Source organism: Bombina bombina, chromosome 8, assembly GCF_027579735.1.
Source record: "Bombina bombina isolate aBomBom1 chromosome 8, aBomBom1.pri, whole genome shotgun sequence".
NCBI classification, from domain to species: Eukaryota; Metazoa; Chordata; class Amphibia; order Anura; family Bombinatoridae; genus Bombina; species Bombina bombina.
This window is the reverse complement of record NC_069506.1, coordinates 184,540,067-184,563,753: the sequence shown is the minus strand read 5'-3', so window position 1 is coordinate 184,563,753 and position 23,687 is coordinate 184,540,067. Positions and strand designations below refer to the sequence as shown.

The 23,687-nt window shown below is 34.6% G+C and overlaps 1 protein-coding gene across 11 annotated transcripts in view; it reads left to right on the top strand.

Annotated features, from left to right (window-relative positions):
• The window catches only part of LOC128638663 (uncharacterized), a 152,819-nt gene extending 132,628 nt beyond the window's left edge, over window positions 1-20,191 (top strand). For all 11 annotated transcript variants that reach the window (XM_053690778.1, XM_053690769.1, XM_053690770.1 and 8 more), the window contains 21 exons: window positions 2,922-2,965; window positions 4,798-4,906; window positions 5,040-5,141; window positions 5,601-5,641; window positions 5,857-5,962; window positions 6,106-6,128; window positions 6,395-6,418; window positions 8,724-8,832; window positions 9,671-9,729; window positions 9,875-9,980; window positions 10,076-10,177; window positions 10,900-10,922; window positions 11,429-11,455; window positions 12,983-13,006; window positions 13,164-13,272; window positions 14,381-14,409; window positions 14,515-14,547; window positions 16,283-16,391; window positions 17,045-17,137; window positions 17,895-17,965; window positions 18,875-20,191. In XM_053690778.1, coding sequence (XP_053546753.1) covers window positions 2,922-2,965; window positions 4,798-4,906; window positions 5,040-5,141; window positions 5,601-5,641; window positions 5,857-5,962; window positions 6,106-6,128; window positions 6,395-6,418; window positions 8,724-8,832; window positions 9,671-9,729; window positions 9,875-9,980; window positions 10,076-10,177; window positions 10,900-10,922; window positions 11,429-11,455; window positions 12,983-13,006; window positions 13,164-13,272; window positions 14,381-14,409; window positions 14,515-14,547; window positions 16,283-16,391; window positions 17,045-17,137; window positions 17,895-17,965; window positions 18,875-19,222 — 1,691 coding nt within the window. In that variant the 3' untranslated portion in view covers window positions 19,223-20,191. The remainder of the gene's footprint in view (window positions 1-2,921; window positions 2,966-4,797; window positions 4,907-5,039; window positions 5,142-5,600; window positions 5,642-5,856; window positions 5,963-6,105; window positions 6,129-6,394; window positions 6,419-8,723; window positions 8,833-9,670; window positions 9,730-9,874; window positions 9,981-10,075; window positions 10,178-10,899; window positions 10,923-11,428; window positions 11,456-12,982; window positions 13,007-13,163; window positions 13,273-14,380; window positions 14,410-14,514; window positions 14,548-16,282; window positions 16,392-17,044; window positions 17,138-17,894; window positions 17,966-18,874) is intronic.
• The last annotated feature ends 3,496 nt before the right edge of the window (window positions 20,192-23,687 follow it).

Here is a 23,687-nt window from a genome sequence, read left to right as displayed (position 1 = left end):
TACACAGATCACATTCTTATATATAATAGTGTGTAACAGGATATAATGTGACAGAACGTATGGGCTGCTCCTACACAGATCACATTCTTATATATAATAGTGTGTAACAGGATATAATGTGACAGAACATCTGGGCTGCTCCTACACAGATCACATTCATATATAATAGTGTGTAACAGGATATAATGTGACAGAACATCTGAGCTGCTCCTACACAGATCACATTCTTATATATAATAGTGTGTAACAGGATATAATGTGACAGAACGTATGGGCTGCTCCTACACAGATCACATTCATATCTGATAGTGTGTAACAGGATATAATGTGACAAAACGTATGGGCTGCTCCTACACAGATCACATTCTTATATATAATAGTGTGTAACAGGATATAATGTGACAGAACATCGGGGCTGCTCCTACACAGATCATATTCTTATCTAGAATAGTGTGTAACAGGATATAATGTGACAGAATGTCTGAGCTGCTCCTACACAGATCACATTTATATATATAATAGTGTGTAACAGGATATAATCTGACAGAACTTCTGAACTGCTCCTATACAGATCACATTCTTATATATAATAGTGTGTAACGGGATATAATGTGAAAGAACATCGGGGCTGCTCCTACACAGATCATATTCTTATCTAGAATAGTGTGTAACAGGATGTCTGAGCTGCTCCTACACAGATCACATTTATATATATAATAGTGTGTAACAGGATATAATGTGACAGAACGTATGGGCTGCTCCTACACAGATCACATTCTTATATATAGTAGTGTGTAACAGGATATAGTGTGACAGAACGTATGGGCTGCTCCTACACGGATCACATTCTTATATATAATATTGTGTAACATGATATAATGTGACAGAACGTATGGGCTGCTCCTACACAGATCACATTCTTATATATAATAGTGTGTAACAGGATATAATGTGACAGAACGTATGGGCTGCTCCTACACAGATCACATTCTTATATATAATAGTGTGTAACAGGATATAATGTGACAGAACATCTGGGCTGCTCCTACACAGATCACATTCATATATAATAGTGTGTAACAGGATATAATGTGACAGAACATCTGAGCTGCTCCTACACAGATCACATTCTTATATATAATAGTGTGTAACAGGATATAATGTGACAGAACGTATGGGCTGCTCCTACACAGATCACATTCATATCTGATAGTGTGTAACAGGATATAATGTGACAAAACGTATGGGCTGCTCCTACACAGATCACATTCTTATATATAATAGTGTGTAACAGGATATAATGTGACAGAACATCGGGGCTGCTCCTACACAGATCATATTCTTATCTAGAATAGTGTGTAACAGGATATAATGTGACAGAATGTCTGAGCTGCTCCTACACAGATCACATTTATATATATAATAGTGTGTAACAGGATATAATCTGACAGAACTTCTGAACTGCTCCTATACAGATCACATTCTTATATATAATAGTGTGTAACGGGATATAATGTGAAAGAACATCGGGGCTGCTCCTACACAGATCATATTCTTATCTAGAATAGTGTGTAACAGGATGTCTGAGCTGCTCCTACACAGATCACATTTATATATATAATAGTGTGTAACAGGATATAATGTGACAGAACATCTGGGCTGCTCCTACACAGATCACATTCATATATAATAGTGTGTAACAAGATATAATGTGACAGAACATCAGGGCTGCTCCTACACAGATCATATTCTTATCTAGAATAGTGTGTAACAGGATATAATGTGACTGAATGTCTGGGCTGCTCCTACACAGATCACATTCATATATAATAGTGTGCAACAGGATATAATGTGACAGAACATCTGGGCTGCTCCTACATAGATCACATTCATATATAATAGTGTGTAACAGGATATAATGTGACAGAACATCTGGGCTGCTCCTACACAGATCACATTCATATATAATAGTGTGTAACAGGATTTAATGTGACAGAACATCTGGGCTACTCCTACACAGATCACATTCATATATAATAGTGTGTAACAAGATATAATGTGACAGAACATTGGGGCTGCTCCTACACAGATCATATTCTTATCTAGAATAGTGTGTAACAGGATATAATGTGACAGAATGTCTGAGCTGCTCCTACACAGATCACATTTATATATATATAATAGTGTGTAACAGGATATAATGTGACAGAACATCTGGGCTGCTCCTACACAGATCACATTCATATATAATAGTGTGTAACAGGCTATAATGTGACAGAACATCTGGGCTGCTCCTACACAGATCACATTCATATATAATAGTGTGTAACAGGATATAATGTGACAGAACATCTGGGCTACTCCTACACAGATCACATTCATATATAATAGTGTGTAACAGGCTATAATGTGACAGAACATCTGAGCTGCTCCTACACAGATCACATTTATATATATAATAGTGTGTAACAGGATATAATGTGACAGAACATCTGGGCTACTCCTACACAGATCACATTCATATATAATAGTGTGTAACAGGATTTAATGTGACAGAACATCTGGGCTGCTCCTACACAGATCAAATTCATATATATAATAGTGTGTAACAGGATATAATGTGACAGAACATCGGGGCAGCTCCTACACAGATCACATTCATTTATAATAGTGTGAAACAGGACCGCTTCTCCATAACTTGTCCGCCTGCTCTGAGGCAGCGGACATCAATCCGCCCCGATCCTATACGATCGGGCTGATTGACACCCCCTGCTAGCAAGTCGTCATTTATCGATGTGCTGCGGACATGATACGCTACATTATATCATGTCCGTCCGCACTTTAATATATCGGCCCCTTAGTCTTTATGGTAATTATGTTTGCTCAAATGTTCTGATGATGCTTAATGTTTACCTTTTTAGAGTCACCACCGACAACTACAACTATACCATCAACTACTACAGTGGTAAGAGATCAATATGATAATATACTATTATTGGGCATTTACTGTACCCGTTCGTGTTAAATCTCAAACCCTGTTGCTCGTTATGTATACTTTGCTCTGTTCTTCACATAGAAAATAATGTACTTTGTATTATTATTATTTTATATATGTATATATATATATATATATATATATATATATAAATATATATAAAAATATATATATGATATTGTTATTAAATATATATTTCTATATATATATATATATCTGATACTGTTATTAAATATATATGTCTATATATATCTGGTACTGTTAATGTAAAATATATATCTTTATAGGTATATAGATATATAAAGAAATATGGGGGGGGGGGGGTTAAGAACTGGTCCTGTCTAAATAGCTTAGACTAAATTTCAGAAAAACTGGTCCTGTCTAAATAGCTTAAACTAAATTTCAATTTCTGTGTGACCTTGATTAATAATATAAATATAAGTTTATTTCAACTTGCTCTCTGTCTGTTTGTTTGTGCAATATATAATTTATAGCTTAATGTTTATCCTCAAGGGAAGAATGGGAGCCGGGCTAATCATGGAGGGGACATTTTTCTTAATATTAACTTACACTGGGGTAATGGTTAATGCACATTAGATGCTTATTTTGCACCATTGCCTAGTAATTATCGTGCCCCTGTACCAACCCCATGTTACCCCTCATAAACGCTGTTATCTCACAGCATACATTCTGACAACTTTATGCATCTATACTACTTACATTATCTCAGGCAGAGACGTGTTTTTAAGCATTTGAGGGGCAGATCTTCTTTTTGCACCATTAATTTTAAATGTTGGGTTAAGTTTTCTTTAAAAAGTTTCTGTGCTCTACTGCATTCTTGAATTTACCTATTTAACATAGGTTATTTCTATTTTAATATATAGAAATATATATTTACAATAAAAAGTTAATTGTTCTGTATAGGAAGAACACTGGAATGTGAAATATTCATAACTCCTTTCTGGTTAACGCACAAGCGATAGGTGTTAGGCTTTGTTCTGCTGCGCTCTCCATTGACATCTATGGGAAGAAGTTAACGTGGTCACAATATTTGAATCTTTTTACTTTCAACTCTTAAACGCGTGCTACCCATACTCCCGCACAAACCCGATTAAGTTTAACCAAGTGCATTAACCCAACGTGAAATATAAATACTTCACATTCCAATGTTCTTGACATAGCACAATATGTTCTATTTATTCATAAATACATATTTATAAGTAAACTGGAAAGATGTTTAAAATGTGTTACTCTAGCCAGTCAATTTAAGTTTAATTTTGACTTTACTATTTCTTTTTAAATAAAGTTGCATTGCATTTTCTACTGCAGCTAGACCATCATGTCAGAGCAACTATTAGTGATGGGCATTCGGTTTATTCGGCCACAATCGAATGAGGAAGATGGCGGCCATCAGTGGTATTGAGCTCTTTTCAGAGACAGATTTCTTCTTGTGAAAGTACAACATACTAAGATCTGTGCAAATCCAGATCTTAATGTGTTGCACTTTCACAAGAAGGAATCCAGCTCCGTAAAGAGACGAATGCAGCTGGTGGTGGCCATCTTCCTCATTTATTTGGGGCCAAATCTTTTGAATGCACATGCCTAGCAACTATAATCTTAGTCTGTTTAATATCACTAAATAACTTCCAATATATATTAAAAATAAATTATATATATCCGTTTCTAAAAATATTATATATATTTAGATAATTAGTGGCACTTGTGTTAACTGAATTGAAAACACTTACAATCTCAAGCCTTTGCCAGTTAACAGCACTTACACCTCAGTATGTACGTTACAGGATATATGCAGGAACGTAGAATGTGAGGTGCTGACAAGATGTGACAAGCAAGGCGCTACTAGAGTACAAGTTTACTGGTCAGATCCCTGCTGTCCCCATTATATATGTGGTAAGTATTCACATAAACCAGTCAACATTTTAATTGTGTTTTAGAATAATTCATCCATTGTTTTTTCATATATTCAGGGAAACCAAAATATAACAAAAATATAACTATTCCTGCTGTGCTTTTATGCTTTCAGAGTGCCAGGATGCCTGTGCAGCACCACCAACTTGTTCTGATGGCAGTCCGCCAATTAGGTCATTTGACCCTGAGTATCAATGCTGCGCAGAATACACATGCGGTAAGTTTGCTCAATAGAAGTGTTTCAAACTGTGCTGTATAGTTCACCCATTACTTGAAAGTAAAACTAAATTAAAAGTGTTTTTGGTATTTTTTACCACAGCCATATTTTTCACAAACCGAACTAAATGTATATGTTATATATTTCAAAAGTATATGTTAGCCTCCAATATAATATATTTGAGTCAATAAGATTATAAAATGGGCAGATGGTTGCTGATCAGTATTGATAGCTATTGACAATATCAGTTTTACATACTGCTGACTAATATTTGGAAGAGGGCAGAAACATACTTTTCCTATTAGTTTTAAAATGAATTCAAATAACTACAACTTTACATTTGGTTGATAGACTAAGTGAAACTATTAAAACAAGTGTTTATGATGGTTAAATGGGGTACAGATTTTTTGGTGTTTGAAAATAACAGATAATTCATTCTAAATTATGTTATTTCAACAGTTTTGGAGACAACCACCGTACCATCTAATACACCAAAAGAGGTATAGCACCATATCTTTAATATGATAACTTGTCATCATGTTAATAGGGCATATTCACATCTGAAAACGTTTAATTCTGTAATGTATGTTGGCTAATGGCTTTACTTTAAACTTCCTGTTTAGATATTCGTTATAAAGATTAATGGTTTATTTTCAAAACCTTCATGTTAAATATCATTTATAGTCTTACAACCTGCTGCTTGTTCTTATTGTAGGATCCCTGCAAGGTCGTTGATTGCTCAGTTCTAACATGTGAAGAAAGAGGTTATGTTGTGGTTGCAACCATTGGCGATGATCCTTGTTGCCCGGAATATACATGCGGTAAGTACAATGGGTACAATTCCAATGTTTTGTCTTTTAAAGTGTCCAGTGTAACAACTTATACATTTTATAGTTAGATTTTACGAGTTGTAAGATTTTTTGTGCATTTATTAATTATTAATTAATTTATTTTTTATTTTCAGTCCCTGATGGTACCTTTACCACGGTAAGCACACAAGAGGGTTGCAGTTATCTATTTCTTCACGGAAGTAATATAACTTTAGCAGCTTAGGCTTCTTGCTGTCCTAAAACACTGAATATCCACACAGATTTTTCCATTGTCTTTTTTCGTCTATGGTATTACTGAGTCAACCAATAATATAACTAACATATACTCATAGTGCTGTCATATATTCAGCTCATCTATAGCTGTATTAATATGCATGACTTTTCCATGTGTTTAATCAAATGCTTTATTCCTTCATTTTACAGGTACCTCCAGTTGTATCCACTGAGGTAAGTTTATTTGAATTGTAGAGTTCTAAAGCAAAGTAAACAAGAGAGAGGGAGTAACCTAGTAAATAGCTCCATATGTAATTATAATTAGGGACCCATTTACATTTACAGACATAATTAGTCATGGGTTAAAATGGCATCTTGGTGCAATAATACAATGCTCTAATTTAGAATTGCACAAATTCTTGCAGCTAATGTGTTTAAGTCTGGAGCAGGGCACGCCCAATCAAGAGCAGCATATACATGAAAGCTCCAATCAAAAGCCAAGTCCTCCCCTGGAATGACTCAAGCTTAACTATGTCCCTTTATGGGTGTTAAACACATAGGCCTAGTTTCTATATGTGTTGTAAACTGGTGGTAACATAAAACTTACCCATAGAGGACAATTTATCCGTATGGAGCTTGATGCCCCCTGTTTTCGGCGAGACTTCAGGCTCGCCGAAAACAGAAGTTATGAAGCAGCAGTCTAAAGACCGCTGCTCCATAACTTGTCCGCCTGCTCTGAGGCAGCGGACAGAAATTAACCCGATCGAATACGATCGGGTTGATTGACACCCCTTGGCCGCGAATCTGCAGGGAACTGCTGGTGCAATGATAAATGCCGACAGCATATTATCGATGTGCAGCGGACATGATACGCTACATCGTATCATGTCCACTTGCACTATAATAAATATACCCCATAGGCTTTAATGGAGATGCTTGTTGTTACCACCAGTTTACACAGTTTACAATAGCCATGGAAACTAGGCTATAGTTACTATTAGATATTGGCATATTAAAGGGACCTGAAACCCAAAATATTTCTTTCATTATTTAGATAGAGAATACCATTTTAAAGAAACTTTCCAAATTACTTCTATTATCAAATGTGCTTCATTCTCTTGTTATTCTTTGTTAAAGAGAAATCTTACAGGAAATAGTGCTTCCATCTAGTGCTCTTGCTAATGTATAACATTTCTTGCAAAATAGTGCTGCAGACATGTGCACACTCGTGAGCTTACATCCTTGCTTTTCAACAAAGGATAGCAAGAAAACAAAGAAAATGTGATAATAGAAGTAAATTGGAAAGTTGTTGAAAATTGTATGCTCTGTCTGAATTAATAAAGAAAAATGTTGGGTTATATGTCCCTTTAATACGTGAATGCACTTTATTACAGCATTAATATATCCCTTTAAATAGATACTGGTTTATGCCTGGTAATGTTACCACTATTGTGTGCGCTCTCTACTGCTAGCAATCAAACAAATCTCTGCTTAAAAAGGGACAAGCTACTCATGTTTTTTTTTTTCTTTTGTGTTCTATATGTTCTTTTTGATGAAAAAGAGCTAAGTAAAAGCTGTTTAAATTTAAGGGGAAACTAACAGGAAGTGCATAACTATGTCACCTTAGTCCTGGGACTCTACAGCTCACTAGCTCACAGGGACAACGCTCACATTAAAAAAAAATGTTGTTTTATTCAGCATAAGAATATCCTTTTTTAAGTAAAAAAAAACAAAAAACTGCATGGTAATGCATTTGAAATATGTCCCTTTAAGTCAAAATATTCTCAAGTACAGATTCTTATCTCCTATACTATTCACTGTACTGTAGAACTAGAAAAAGTTCAGAGAAGGGCCACAAAGCTAATAAGGGGATTGGAGAAATTAACCTATGAGGAGAGGCTAGCCAAACTGGGTCTGTTCTCTTTAGAAAAAAGGCGCTTGAGAGGTGACATGATTACTTTATATAAATATATTCAAGGCCCATATACAGAGATGGCAGAAGCTCTTTTTATTCCAAGAAAATTGTTTCTGACAAGAGGTCATAATTTAAGGTTGGAGGAAAGGAGATTTAATCTCCTGCAACGGAAACGTTTTTTCACTGTAAGAGCAATAAAATTGTGGAACTCATTACCAAAGGAGGTAGTGAATGCCAATACCATAGATTCATTTAAAAATAGTCTGGATAAATTTCTGTATATAAACAAAATTCATGGATATGATTGCTAGTATTAAATGGGTCACATTTTAATGGGGTTATTTAAGCTTAACTGGAGCTTTTTGTAAGTATTTTAGATTTGTATAGGTTGAACTCGATGGACTTCAGTCTTTTTTCAACCTTATCTACTATGTTACTGTAGACTTTTCTGGTTACAAAAACAATTGCTTATAAAGTATTTTATCCAATTGACTAGGATAAGGCAGTAAAACTAATTAAACTATCTGTAATACTGAAATCTTATAAGGTGTTATAATTTGATAACCATATACTGTACTGTATTTTAATCATAGATTAAAAATCTTTTTTTTTTATCTCCTGTAGTCTCCCTGTGAAAATGTAAAATGTACTTCAGAGAGATCCTGCCTTCCCACTGATACAGTTATCGTGGCAACAAATCCTGAAAATCCTTGCTGCCCCTTGTACATATGTGGTAAGTACTAAAGACTAGAAAAAAAAGTTAGTATTAGAAAAGTAAAGGCTTATTCAGACAATATTGAAGAAATAAGATAGAATTAGAAAAGTAAAGGCTTATTCAGACAATATTGAAGAAATAAGATAGAATTAGAAAAGTAAAGGCGTATTCAGACAATATTGAAGAAATAAGATAGAATTAGAAAAGTAAAGGCGTATTCAGACAATATTGAAGAAATAAGATAGAATTAGAAAAGTAAAGGCTTATTCAGACAATATTGAAGAAATAAGATAGAATTAGAAAAGTAAAGGCGTATTCAGACATTATTGAAGAAATAAGATAGAATTAGAAAAGTAAAGGCGTATTCAGACATGATTGAAGAAATAAGATAAGCAATATTAAGACTTTATGTTGGGGTGAATGTAGCCTTCACAAACCTTAATGTTGGTACCTACCCTGAATTTTCTGGTTAGTGCTCTAGTCTATACACAAATCAGTTTTACTGAATATGTAGTAAATATAAGGGCCCTTACCAAGTGTCCCTTCAACATTTATTCTTAGCTTTATGGTCAAATCTTTGCACCCATAAATGCTATGGTATAAATTAAACTCCCACCTGCTGGTGTACCTATATAAAAATATATTTGTTTCCTATGAATAGGGTGACCATATTGCCGCGTTAAAAAGGGACACATATGAAAATTACATATGTCAGTGTTCTTATATAAAACATTTCTTTAAACAGCCCTGACATATATATTTTTCATATTTGGTCACCCTACCTATGAAGTGTACATAATAAAGAGACCATCTTTTAACTCTGTTTTTTTTTCCTTTCTTTTTGTTGTTGTTGTAGAACCTCAGATAACAACACCCATTACTATACCAAAGACAACAACTCCAACTACTCCTGTGGTAAGATGGATATGAAATAACAATGATCTGAGTTCATCTTGTAAAACATCTTCTCATAAAGCAGCATGAAACATATCAATGTTTACTATTTTGTTCTATCATATTCTGTTATACAATGTGTATAAAATGATTGTGTTTTCTTTAGGATATTTGCAAGGTCGTTGATTGCCCAACGATGACTTGCACACAGAAAGGTTCTTCCTTAGTGGGAGTGAAAGGACAAGATCCTTGCTGTTTTGAGTATAGTTGTGGTAAGTTCTACTTAGTAAGTCATTATTGGCCATTATAGTAATTAGATAATAATATCCTGAGACTTATTTATTTTGTTTGTGGCTTTATTTTATAGAATGCATAGAACCATGTGGTCCACCATTGATTTGTAAGAGTGGAGCCAGACCAATCATATCTATTGATATAGAAATGGAATGCTGTCCAACTTATAAATGTCGTAAGTATACAAATTTAAAGGGACATAATAATGAAAAAAGGGATTTATTCAACAGTAAAGCTAATATTTTATAATGCTTTACAGTGCTGTGTTTTTGAAACCTGTGCTGAAAAAATTAACTTTTTTTTTCTTTAATATTTATCCTATCAGCCAGTAAGCAAATAGTTTTATATTAACTTTTATGAAAAAAAAGAACTTTAACTGCTGATTTTCCATTAATATGTAATTTTAAGTACTTTATGTCTCTGAAATTAAGTTGGCCTTCCTCAATGAGCTAATATAAAATGAATAAATCAATAGAACATATTAAATTGAGACAAATAATATGCTACTATGTCACCTGTAATATACATACAAGTATTTTAGAGCAATAAGATTTTTTCTGCTTTTTTAAAAAAAAATTACTTTAATAATATGACCTAAAAATACATTTCCATAAGATCTTTGTATACCAAACCCCCCATAAATGTATTCAACTGATAAATATAGAATATTGGAAAAAATATTTATTTAAATCCCATTTCATATTTATTCATTGACTGTCAGGGCTATGCAATAAGTTACAGTCTTCTTTGGTAGCTAGGGAGTTAAACTCTTATAATTTTAACAAGATAATAATTTCACTGCCTCAGCAAGAGGTTGGGTTGTTAATTCTAAATAGATATAAATATTTTCTCTATTAAAAAATAAATAACTAATGAAAATGTTTACTCTTTTCTCAGCTGATGAATCAAAGCTTCCAACGGTAAGTTCATGTAATATAAATCTGTTATCTGTCCTGTGAAAAATATAAAGTCACAGGCTTAGATTCTCTTAAATCTAATTCACACATTTGTACGTGTGTATGCCACAAAAAAACTGTGAAAGCAATGTTGCTGTTGGAAGTATATTGCAAACATGATTTTATTTAAAACTGAAACGCATTTACGTACATTTCAAATTTGACCTTTATATCCCTTTAAGCAGAATTAATTATTTTTTTTAGAATCATAATCATACTGATTCTATCTATAGTTTTATCCTCTGTAAATAAGGGGTCATTGTGGCTCCTGACCAGGAAATTGCTGGTGACTGTGGGCAACTGTTTAGGGACTGTGAAGCACAATTTTTAGACAAGTGAAATGACAATATAGTTACATCTCTAACATGTTACAGAAATATTGATTAAAAGCCATTGCTTAATTTATTTATGCTTTTAATACCTATTAGTAAATTACTGTATTTATTTGTTTTATTCCCTTCCTTATATAGGTTCCTCCAAGCATAACCACTCTACCGGTAAGAGGCTGAAAATGTATATTATTGATTGATTGCTTTGCATCCTGTATACAATTATAAGGGTTGATATATTGTGACCAGTTTTACTAAATACTATAACAATATATTTAGGTAAACATAGCATTTTCATATTTAAACATATTATTTTGGAATAAAGGTTCTTAAAAAAATGCTATTTATTTTTACATATAACAAAGACAAAAATGACTTTAATGTCCCTTAAATAAACTTTTCAGAGATTACTTATGAACTCTAGACTTTAGTGAGATAAAATAATTAAATATCTACTTGTATCCACTAAATTTATGCATTTTATTTTGTCTTTTTCATTTTTCTATTTTGATCAACAAGAGACAGTGGCGTCACTAGGGGGGTGCGGGCCGCACCTGGCTGACACCCTCCAGGGGTGTTATTTTTTTTTATTTTATTGAAATTCAAAGAAATACAATGTTGAGATGCATAGATTTTTTTTATTAGAGGGGCTGGCATTTGTGAACATTGGTGGGACTGGGGAAGATGTAGACACACAATTTTTTTGCCCTTGAGCCAGTGCTGCAATTTCAACAAATAGTTTTCCCCGGCTGCTTTTGCTTGTTTCTACTTTGCTTCTCCCCTGCCCAATTTCACTATGAATGTTGTGGGCATGCCGTGGGGCTTGCAAAGTTGCGCTGCTAGCCTAAACCTGCCTGCCTATCTGTGCTCACTGCTCAGTGACGTGTGGAGCAGTGGAGTCACTCACTGCTGTGCTGTCTCTCTAAACGGGAACTGGCAAATCGTGAGGGGGATGCCTGGCACCTGACCGCATGACTGTTTGACACTGTCTCTAAAGTGAAGGAGCCACGTATGATGCCCACCAGACCTTTACGGTTACGGTACACTAAGTGCACACTGAACAGGTAGGAGGGAGGGCGGGTGGGGGTCTGGGGGTGGGCAGAGTGCAGAGGTGATTGGCCATAAGAAGCAGTAGGCACGCGGCCCGGGGCTGTGCACTGACAGACTTGGAACAGAGTCAGAGAGCAGAATTTTCATAGTTTGCGCGCCTAAACCTTTTCTTCAGTGAGTTATTTTAGAGTGCTCTGTTTATCTTTCATTTGATGCTCTGCTGAGCCAGGGAGCAGCTCTAGGCATGAGCTTTATAATCAATGCAGTGCAGTTTACATATTTTGTATGTGTGTGTCTGAGTTTTTGTGTGTCTCAGTGTTTTTGTGTGTGTGTGTTTTTGTGTGTGTGTCTGAGTGTGTTTCCGAGTGTTTGTGTGTGCATCTGAGTATGTTTTTAAGTGTGTCTGAGTGTTTGTATGTGTGTGTGCCTGTGTTTTTGTGTGTGTCTGCTTTCTGGGGGGGGGTGACACCATGACTTACCGCACCGGGTGACACCAACCCTAGTGACGCCACTGACAAGAGAACATATCATGCTCCAATGCATGAGAGCGTTTTTTGTTTATTTTTTTTTATACTTTAATGTCAGGGCAATTATATTACACTCGATTACATCCTGTTAATTTATTTAATTTTCTATTATTTGCAGACACCCGAAATCACAACTACACAGGTAGGTGATTACTTCTCTTAATATCTCTATTGAGATAAAATTAAGTTTGATAATCTCTTCTAAACACATTAATGTATATTATTCATGAAAAATAAAGTTTAGTTTTCTTACAAAAAAGTGATATATTGATGATGATTTATTGTTTTTTTTTCTGTAGCCGACTTGCAAACATGTGTTTTGTATAAGAAACAAGTACTGTGCAGATGGCGAAATAACACTTGAAAGACCAAATCCATTGGATCCTTGCTGCCCACTGTATGAATGTGGTAAGTTGAGAATTTTATCAAATATCTGTTATAACATTGTATTGGTATTAGCAAATGTCTTAGGGTTGGCTATAGAAAGCAAATAATATTAAGAATAAACTGATTTCATGGGTGTTACTGGACCATAATATATGTAGGGGTTGGATTAACATGCATTATTGAATATTTCAACACAATGGAAGAATATTTATATGCAATAATTATATAATAATGGATACAATTGAAACTGACTGTGACTTTATGGAGTGCTGAGAGAAACATAGTAAATTAGTTCTTTAAATTACTTAGAACAAGGAAAGATTAAGGCATCGAGAATATTTGCCGCCTTTTTTTTTTCTTTTGTCATAAGAGGTTTATAAGCAAAAAATACTTATGTTATGCGTTTATTTTTATGATGTACTCACAATTAATTCTTTATAGCAGATTTCCCATTATATTTTTGGAAAATCTGAATAAAAACTATTATAACAAATGAGAGGTGGGGATCCAAAACAATGAACACAATGCTAAATATCAATTCTAAATCTTCTACTACTGGTTTCTAAATCTATTTTATATTTATGTCAGCTGGCCTTTTGTGTTTTTTGGGGTGAGACAGTAATTAATTGGGGAGCATGGCACCCCCAACACCTGCCACTGACTTATTAGAACAGTGTCATATTTCTTGGCAAACAAGGCCGGTGCCTAGGATAACAGGGTTTTTAGGGGGCAGAAAATTTTGAAGAACAGTGTGATTTCATGGCGATTTGCAACTCCGATGCTCCAGATATTATTGGTTTATAACTGGTCTAAAAGTGGCTCGCAGAAGGGCATAATCAATTTTGCAGAATTTTCTGTGTGCGTTCCAGTAATTAATGAATCATTAAGTGCTCAGTAGGATTTTGAGAAACATATATAAAGCAAATATTAGCTAAAATTGGTGAAGGTGGGAAGTTTGGGGGGCATCAGATTTCTCAGTACTCTGACAACAATTTGTGTTTTAGAATCAGATGGGTCAAACATAGCAGAATAGTGCCCCTAGAGTTTCACTAATGCATGGCAGGTTACATTTTACTTATCGTGCACATTAAGATCAAATCTAACATCAACATTTTCTCTCTCTTTTTAGTTGCCATATCAACACCTAAATATACTACAGTAAGTTAATCAATCTATATTAAAAAAAGTTTTCAATAGTATTTAGTTTCTTCAAATCGTTTCATTTTATTCATTCACCAAATAATGTTTCTGTGTTTTTTACAGCCTGGCACCCCATCTATTGTGACCTCATCCAAGGTATAATCACCAGTGACCTTAACTTGCAAAACATTTCTTATTTTCTTCCACAACAACAACATGTAACAAGTATATACCATCTCTAAAGTATATACTTATAATATTGCAGGGTGTTAAGGGATATTTTAGTGTACAAGTGAAATGTTCTCTTTTGTAAGAGTTTTGTATTTAAACACATTCCCTTATTCTATAATGTGCTTAAAGGGACAGTATACACTCATTTTCATATAACTGCATGTAATAGACACTACTATAAAGAATAAGATGCACAGATACTGATATAAAAATCCAGTATAAAACTGTTTAAAAACTTACTTAGAAGCTTTCAGTTTAGCTTTGTTGAAAAGGTAACTGGAAAGCCCACTGCAAGTGGGAAATAAGACACTCTTCCCCCCCCCCCCTTCTTTTGCATATGAAAAGTCCCTTTACACAAACAGGAGCAAGCTGGAGAAGGTATACATCAGTACTCACATAAAACTTTGGGACTTGGTTAGGAGTCTGAAAATCTGAGCAATGTTATTTAAAAATAAGCAAAACTAAACATTTTTTTTTTTAAAAAACTTCATGGGCTATATAAATAGATCATCTAAAAAACATTTATGCAAAGAAAAAATGAGTGTATAATGTCCCTTTAACTACTTGAAACAAGATAAATATAATGTCAAAATTGCACTATTGGAACACCCCCATTTTGCTTCAGCTATAGCGAGTGATTGGTGCATACCATACACATATATGCTTTATTATTTGAGCAGATTTACAGGGTTTAAACACAGAGTAAAATAAATTATTTGGTTTTAAAAGAAAATAGAGCATTTATTTGTATACAAGAATGTCCCTTTAAGAATTAAAGTAAAACTCAACATGCATCATTCAGCAGATGTGCAATAATTATGGTTTAAAATAATAGTTGTACTATTTTCATATTGGACTTGGTAGAGCTGTTGATTTACAGTGGAATGGAAGGTTTAAAGGATCATAAAAGTGTAAAAAGTAAAAAGTCTACTGTCACTATTTGTTGAACATAACATAATTAAAGTCAACTCCAGAGCAGAATGCACTACTGGGAGCTAGCTCAACCCATGGAGTTAGCCAATTACAAGAGATAGATGTGTGTAGTAACCAATCAGCAGCTAGCAGTGCATTGATGCTGCTGAGCATACCTAGGTATACTTTTCAACAAATCATACCAAGAGAACAAAGTAAATTCAATAATAAAAGTAAATTAAAAAGACTCTTAAAGGGACATGAAGCCCAACATGTTTCTTTCTTGGTTAATATAGAACATACCATTTTAAAGAACTTTCTAATTTACTTCTAATATCAAATTTGCTTTGTACTTTTGGTATCCTTTGTTGAAGGAGCAGTAATACACTTTTTGGAGCTAGCTTAACACATAAACCAATGACAAGAGGCATATATGTTCAGACACCAATCAGCAGCTAGCAACCAGTAGTGCATTGCTTCCCCTGAGCCTAACTAGGTATTATTTTCAATTAAGGATAACAAGAGAATAACAAGAGAATAAAGCAAATTAGATAACATAAGTAAATTGAAAGGCAATTTAAAATTGCATGCTCAATCTGAATCATAAAAGAAAAAAATATAAATTGTATATCCCTTTACATTGTACACTCCATATCTGAATATTAAAAGTTGTGTTTTGTCTTTTGTGTCAGTTTACTTGTGAATATTTAGCTGCATTGTAAATTATTTTTGTTTCTCTATTCAACAGCCTGATTGCAGCAGAGTGATATGTAACACCAAGAAAACATGCAAACAAAATGAGCGACTGGTTACAAAGTTGAACCCACTGAATCCTTGCTGCCCATTGTATGAATGTGGTAGGTTTAAAGAGAAAAGGATTTTGTTCATCTATTGCCTTACTATCTGATTATACAAAATTCACACACAGTTTATTTACTTCCCCATATGCTTTTTTAAATTATTATACACAACACAGATATAAAAATGTACCTCTCTCTACCAACTTCCTACATATTCATTTAGCATTTCAGCATATGCAGGATTTTTATGTTTTTAAAACTGAAATTAACTGAATAGTATATTACAAAGATAGACATACAATTATTATTTTTTTTCTTATTTGTTTGTAAAATAAATAAGACATTTGATGTATTTCTTTCTCCAAAACTCGTTCATTAACTAAATATGAAGAACGAATATGAAAATTTGCAAATTTGTTCATTTTCTTCATCTAATAGATGGAAACATTCAATGGACAAATGAACACATTTTCTTATTCATCATTAGTTTATTTAGTTACTGAATTTCAAAAAATATTTCAAATTGAAATCATTTTTTGCTCATCTAAGATATATAAGGTTTTTATGGATATTTTAAGTATTTATTATTTAAATTCAGTTTTCACGTTTGTAAGAAATATCGGCAGATTTTAATTCTCTTGTGGCTTTGAATTCATTTCTTCTTCTGCTAGTGGCAAGTTTAATATACAGTAATATCTTCTCCTCTGTAGAATGTAATTGCAAGACAGTACCAGCTTGCGGCAGTGACGAGAGACTGGTGGCCATTCATCAGAAGGACCAATGCTGTCCCAAGTTGAAATGTGGTATGTATTTCTCATTTTCTGTTAATGGTGTTTGTATATTGATGCATATCAATGGAGTTACCTCACCATTTAATATGATATGCTTTTGTTTCATTGATTCCCTTATATGAACACATTCTCCATTTATGTTAAATGGACCTGTAGTATAAGATAGGAATTAATGTGACTTGCAAGGTTAGAGCAATAGGGGAGCGTGTAGGTGAGACTAACTCTTTAAGTTAATATATAAGGTGAAGAAGTATTAGCTTCTTAACTTAGGAATTGGCAGCATTTACATGCTTAATGTACATATCTGAGATCATATGGATTCCTTGATTGGTGCATACATACTATCTGCAGGGCTTGTTGGTATGAACACCCAGAAGAAAGTCATGCTCCAATTCAATGATCATCACAGGCGAATTATAGAAATTCATTTTTCGTTTCAGCTTTATGTGTGATGAGAATATAAAAATTGTTATTGTTTTGTTCTAAAGAAACTATGTATATACTTTTTTAAAGAGAGATTACAATCTTTATGGAATTTAGATTGCTGTGAGATGTACTAATATCTTACATAATGCAATTTTAATAGGCATATGATGACTGAATCAGTTATATATACCAAATATGCTCAGCCTTTTCACATAAGGAAAATATTTATACATTTATCTAATTAAAATAAAATATACAAATATGTGTGTTCATATATGTACAAACCAATGTGTGTATGCCATGGAACTTCATCGAAACCATTATTTGTTTGGCTATTTTTCAGAGAGGAAGAGAGACGAATGCAATCCAGTTCCTAAACTGGTCTCACTGTCTTCTGGGAAATGCAGTGCCTCTGTAAGTACACATACTTAATATTTCCAAGATGGTTACAGATTAAGATGCATGTAAATTATTTAATTTTAGTTAACTATATTAGAAAAATAAAACGTATTTTCAGTATTAACTTTTTTTTTTATTCACATAGCTCTAACATAATTAATTACGTTAATTAATTAATAGGCCTCTAGTTATCAATGTCTGTCGGACCTGATCTGACAGAGCGGATCAGGTCAGACAGACATTGCTGAATACGGTGAGCAATACGCTCGCCGTATTCAGCATTTCACCAGCAGCTCACTCGATCGGGTTGATATCCGGCGATGTGTGTCCGCCTGCTCAGAGCAGGCGGACAGGTTATGGAGCAGCGGTCTTTGTGACCGCTGCTTCATAACTGCTGTTTCTGGCGAGCCTGCAGGCTCGCCAGAAACACGGGGCATCAAGCTCCATACGGAGCTGATACATATGCCCCCATAGTATCAGATGCCTCAGAAGTTTAGGTAGAAAAAGACATCCTGTTTGAATTGTACGGTTCCCAGTTGACAAAAACCCATCAGCGTAACTTTTAAGGCATATGGTCAGAATGTATTACTTAACCAATAATGAGAATTTCCCAGAGGGTGTCCGATAAAAACGTATAAAAAATATTTCCAATATCATACAAAATGGTCACAAAAATCTGGTAGAAAAAAAATATATACATTATATTTTATAGTAATTATTATTATTGAAGTATAGTGTTATATAAAATGTGGGGAAATGTCTCAGAATTTTTTTTTTTATTATTATTTTATTAGGAGATAAACTGACATATTTCATGGTAAAAGATTTCCATTTCATAAAGTTGCTGTCAACAGTATACAGTGTATTTCTCATAATATACGATAAATGTATTGTCTGCTAATATTACGTGTTCTTTCTTTACAGGTGATACTGTCAGTGTGCAGTGGATACTGTCACTCTAGTACAGAATACAGCAGCCTGTTGGAGCCTGTTTCTCAGTGCAGGTGCTGCTCTGTAACAACAACTCAACCTAAGAACTTTGAGCTGCCCTGCTTAGATGGCACAAGGCTTCGTCTGACAGCACAGGAAGCTGTTCAGTGCGGGTGCAACAAGTGTTCTGGCTCAGACTACGACGGCAGCGGTGATGAAAGTGAAGAGCATAGTGGTGAAGGGAGTGGATCTGCTTGGGAAGGAAGTGGATCTGCTTGGGAAGGAAGTGGAGAAAGCAGTGGTCATCAGCTATGGTCAAACTTTGAGCACTTTACGGAATGATAAAATAAAGTCTGGAAACAAATGTGCTGCTTCATGATCCCTGTACAATTGGAAAATGTAATTTATCTAAAATGATATTATTCCTTCATGTCTAATCCACAATGTAATCTAGATAAATGTTGCATTTTCTATTAAAAAATGAACCTTACATGGATCTGATAACCTCATGCCCAGAGCTGCCCTGAAATACAAAGACCCATTCATGTTAAAAACTTAGCAGCAATCTAGGGTTCACTATGACAATAAAAAAATACCTATTTTATTGTATTGGAGTTCTAAGTTAATAAATGTAATTATAAAATAGGTAAGTACTTAAGAAAGTGCCCATTATGATTTTACAATTATATCAGTTATATTGTACTTTTTCCCCAAGATCATGTTCAATTTAATTTGAGTTTATTTAATCTAACTCAATTCCCAGCTGAGCTATTGGCAAGATCATTGACCATAACAATAATGTATATAAAAGGAGCAATTTGAAATTGTAATGATCAATTAAACTGCCGCTGAGGGATAATGTCACTTAATTGAAGGACTTTTTTTTTGGCAGATGAAACATGGACCACTGTATTTGATAAGAAATATCTTGAAATCATTTATTGATGAGCTATTGAGTCTTCCTATCTATTGAAGTAATTGGTAAAATGAAGGATTTTTGTTTACGAAACCATTTTTGATGCAGGTTATATGTTGCTGGCACTCCAGAGAATATATTGTTAGAAGGCAATCACGTATATGTATATAGACATCTAGAAAGTATCTTTATGTTTTTAGAGCAATGTTATAAAAAAAGGATATTTTATGTATTTAGCTTTGCTTTCTCTCTGTATGTTTGACTTACCAGATTTTAGATTCCTGAAAACTTCATGAATATAAAATTGCAAGTCAAACAGATTTGTTAATTTTGTTGGGAAGTGCAATTGAACTGCTGGTTGTGCTCTCATGAATAAAGAACACATTTCTTTACAATACATTTGTATTTTCTTCGCTCATTCATGACACTCTCCAATGTACTAGTTACGTACATAGTATTCAGAGGCAAATTTAAATGGAATCTAGTGCCCACAGTTGTAACTAAGCAATATGCAGGGCATCCAAAAATGGACAACTAATGTTTATACCTTTGCTATCTATTTAAAGAAATGCAAACCCCACATTTTTTCTTGATTCAGATAGAAAATTGAAAATGTCAGTACGTTCATACTAAAGAAATTAAATGAGAGTTTGAGAGATAAATAGACAGATAAATAGAGGGAAGGACAGACAGAAAAAGAAACAGAATAACAGAAAAAAGAAATAGAGACAAACAAGAAGAGATAGTGAGAGACAGAGAAAGAGAGACTACAAAGTGCGCAAGATCTTGATTTAAATATTAAAATGTGAAAATTAACTTAAAAAGTATTTTAACATACTGGAAAACTGTTGGTAAGGAATCACAATGAAAAGTATCTGAATATTTTAAGCAATACATATCTAATGACTCACAGTACTGCATAAAACTGAAAAAAAACCTTACAGGCTGGAGCATGATAAATTATCTGAATAAAAAGTGTTACAGAGCTCCCAATCTTTCCATATTTTTAGATAGCTGAGGTCTAAGAGCTCTGACCTCCTGTACTCTGCTCTCTCTGCTTTATCAATGATCTGGTTTCACAAAAGAAAGTATGGCCTCCTTGGTTTTGTCCACATCAAACCCAGTTCAGCCCAACCTTCATACCACTCCCACAACAAAAAGTAACTCCTATGACTTACCCTGGCTCTGCCTGCTCATCATACCTAGCTCAGTTATACCTTCAGACGCCATCTACATTATAAACAGCTCCTCCTATGACCCACCATGGCTGTGACCTCATTTAACCTAGCTCATTCTGACCATTAGACCCCACCCACATCATACCTAACTCTGTCTGAACTTTAGACCCCTCCCACATCATAAACATCTACTCCTATGACCCACCATGGCTCTGCCCACATCATACCTAGCTCTGTCTGTCTTCAGATGCCACCTACATCATAAATAGCTACTACTATGACCCACCATGACTCCTTCCTCATTTAGACCCCGTCCACCTCAAAAACAGCTCCTCTTATGACCCACCATGACTCTGCCTAAATAATAACTAGCTCTGTCTGTACTCAGATGTCACCTAAATCATAAACAGATACTCCTATGACCCACAATGGCTCTGCCCACATCATACCTAGCTCTGTCTGTCTTCAGATGCCACCTACATCATAAATAGCTACTCCTGTGACCCAGCATGACTTCTTCCTCATTATATTTAACTTATCCTGACTTTTAGACCCCACCCACCTCAAAAACAGCTCCTCCTATGACCAACCATGGCTCTGCCTAAATAAAAACTACCTCTCACCGAGATTACAAAGTTTGGCATTTGTGTTTTACACGCTGAAAAAAATTGCCATTTCAGCGTTAAAAACAGTAACACAGCTATTACGAATAATGTCGGTATAGTTGTACCAAAAGCATTTTAGCCTGTAAACGTAACGTCAGTCCCGCACTCAAAAAAATAAAGTTTTTTGCGTGGGATTCTCATAGCACTGCCATTACAAGTTTTGCGGTGAGGCTAAAAAGCTTGTGTTACAGCCTATACCAACACGATTTGTTCCGCAATCTGAGACCAGTAGTTATGAGTTTTACGCAACAAAACTTTTACACAAAACTCATAACTAAAATGTTACAAAGTACACTAACACCCATAAACTACCTATTAACCCCTAAACCGAGGCCCTCCCGCATAGCAAACACTATATTAAAGTTATTAACCCCTAATCTGCCGCTCCCGACATCGCCGCCACTAATAAAATTTATTTACCCCTATTCCGCCCCTGCCCGACCTCGCCGCCACTATAATAAAGTTATTAACCCCTATTTCCCCACACCCCAACATCGCCCACACTATAATAAAGATATTAACCCCTATTCCGCCGCTCCCTGACATCGCCACCACTAAATAAAGTTATTAACCCCTAAACCTCTGGCCTCCCACATCACTGCCACTAAATAAACCTATTAACCCCTAAACCACCAGCACCCCCATCACAAAAAACTAAACTAAACTATTAACCCCTAAGCCTAACAACCCCCTAACTTTAAATAAAATTACAAGATCCCTATCTTAAAATAAATAAAAACGTACCTGGGAAATTAAAAAAAACGGAAGTTTAAACTATAAATTAAACTAACATTACTATTATACTAAAATTAAAATAACTATCAATTAAATAAATTAAATTACACATTAAAAAAACCTTAACACTACTAAAAAAAAATTAAATCTACAATTACAAAAAATAAAAAATACTAAATTACAAAAAATAACAAACACTAAATTATGAAAAATAACAAACGACATTATCAAAAATAATGTTTGTATAAAGAGGATCATAATCAAAGACAAGTTGCTAATCACAGAATGAAAGCAAAAAACTTGTACTTTATGCACAGTCCGACCTTGTAGATTCGTCCAGTAAGCTCATCTAGGGTGACTTTGTATCTTCTCCGTTTCTCCAGTAAATCCGTCCAACTTCAGAGGATGATTATATCCAAAACTGGTAGTACAAATTTATAGTCTGGATATCAAAGATCTGAAAAGAAAACTTTTTGCCCACCCACAAAAACGCAGATCGTAGCCAATATAGAAGTTAACAATAAGGGGCAAAATTATCAAGCTCCAAATGGAGCTTGATGCCCCTGTTTCCGTGTGAGCCTTCAGGCTCGCCAGAAACAGCAGTTATGAAGCAGCAGTCTAAAGACCACTGCTCCATAACTTGCCCCCTGCTAGCAGTGAATCTGCAGGGGGCAGCACTGCTTGTGTAATGAGAAATACCGACAACTGGTAAATGTGTGCTGGTATTACAAGTGCAGCGCAATTGCCTGGAAGCCAAGCGCTTACGGGAGTGCGCTTTCATAGGCTTCAATGGAAGCCTCATTTTTATGCTGAGAGACACGACAAATCACCTAGCGCAGCGCAGGGGGCAAATCACGCAGCGTTGGGCAGCAATTAATAAATATATATATATAAGCATATACATATATATTTATAGTGAAAACACAGTCCCCCATTTACCTCCATGTAAAGGCACTTTCAGAGCTGATTTTTCAGGACAATGGTAATGCTGGTTATTTAATGTGCGCCTGTAGACAGGCAAGTTGGCCTCTTTATGGGCGCACGTTAAAATAGAGCTCCACTTGTAATCTGGCCCTTAATTGGAAAGATTCTAAATCTGATGTGAATATAAACCATGTTAAACCTGCATATAAAAATGTCATGTTCTAACCTCTGCCTCCTTCATCAGTGTTCCTTTAAGACTTTGCTATATACAGTAGCTTTACCACACCTACTCACAGGTGCTTAGTAATTTCTTACTTCTGAGTGTTCTTTGCTGACTGCACAGACAAGGACACCTCTCTGGATTACAAGTTACCTAACCTAAAGTTTAC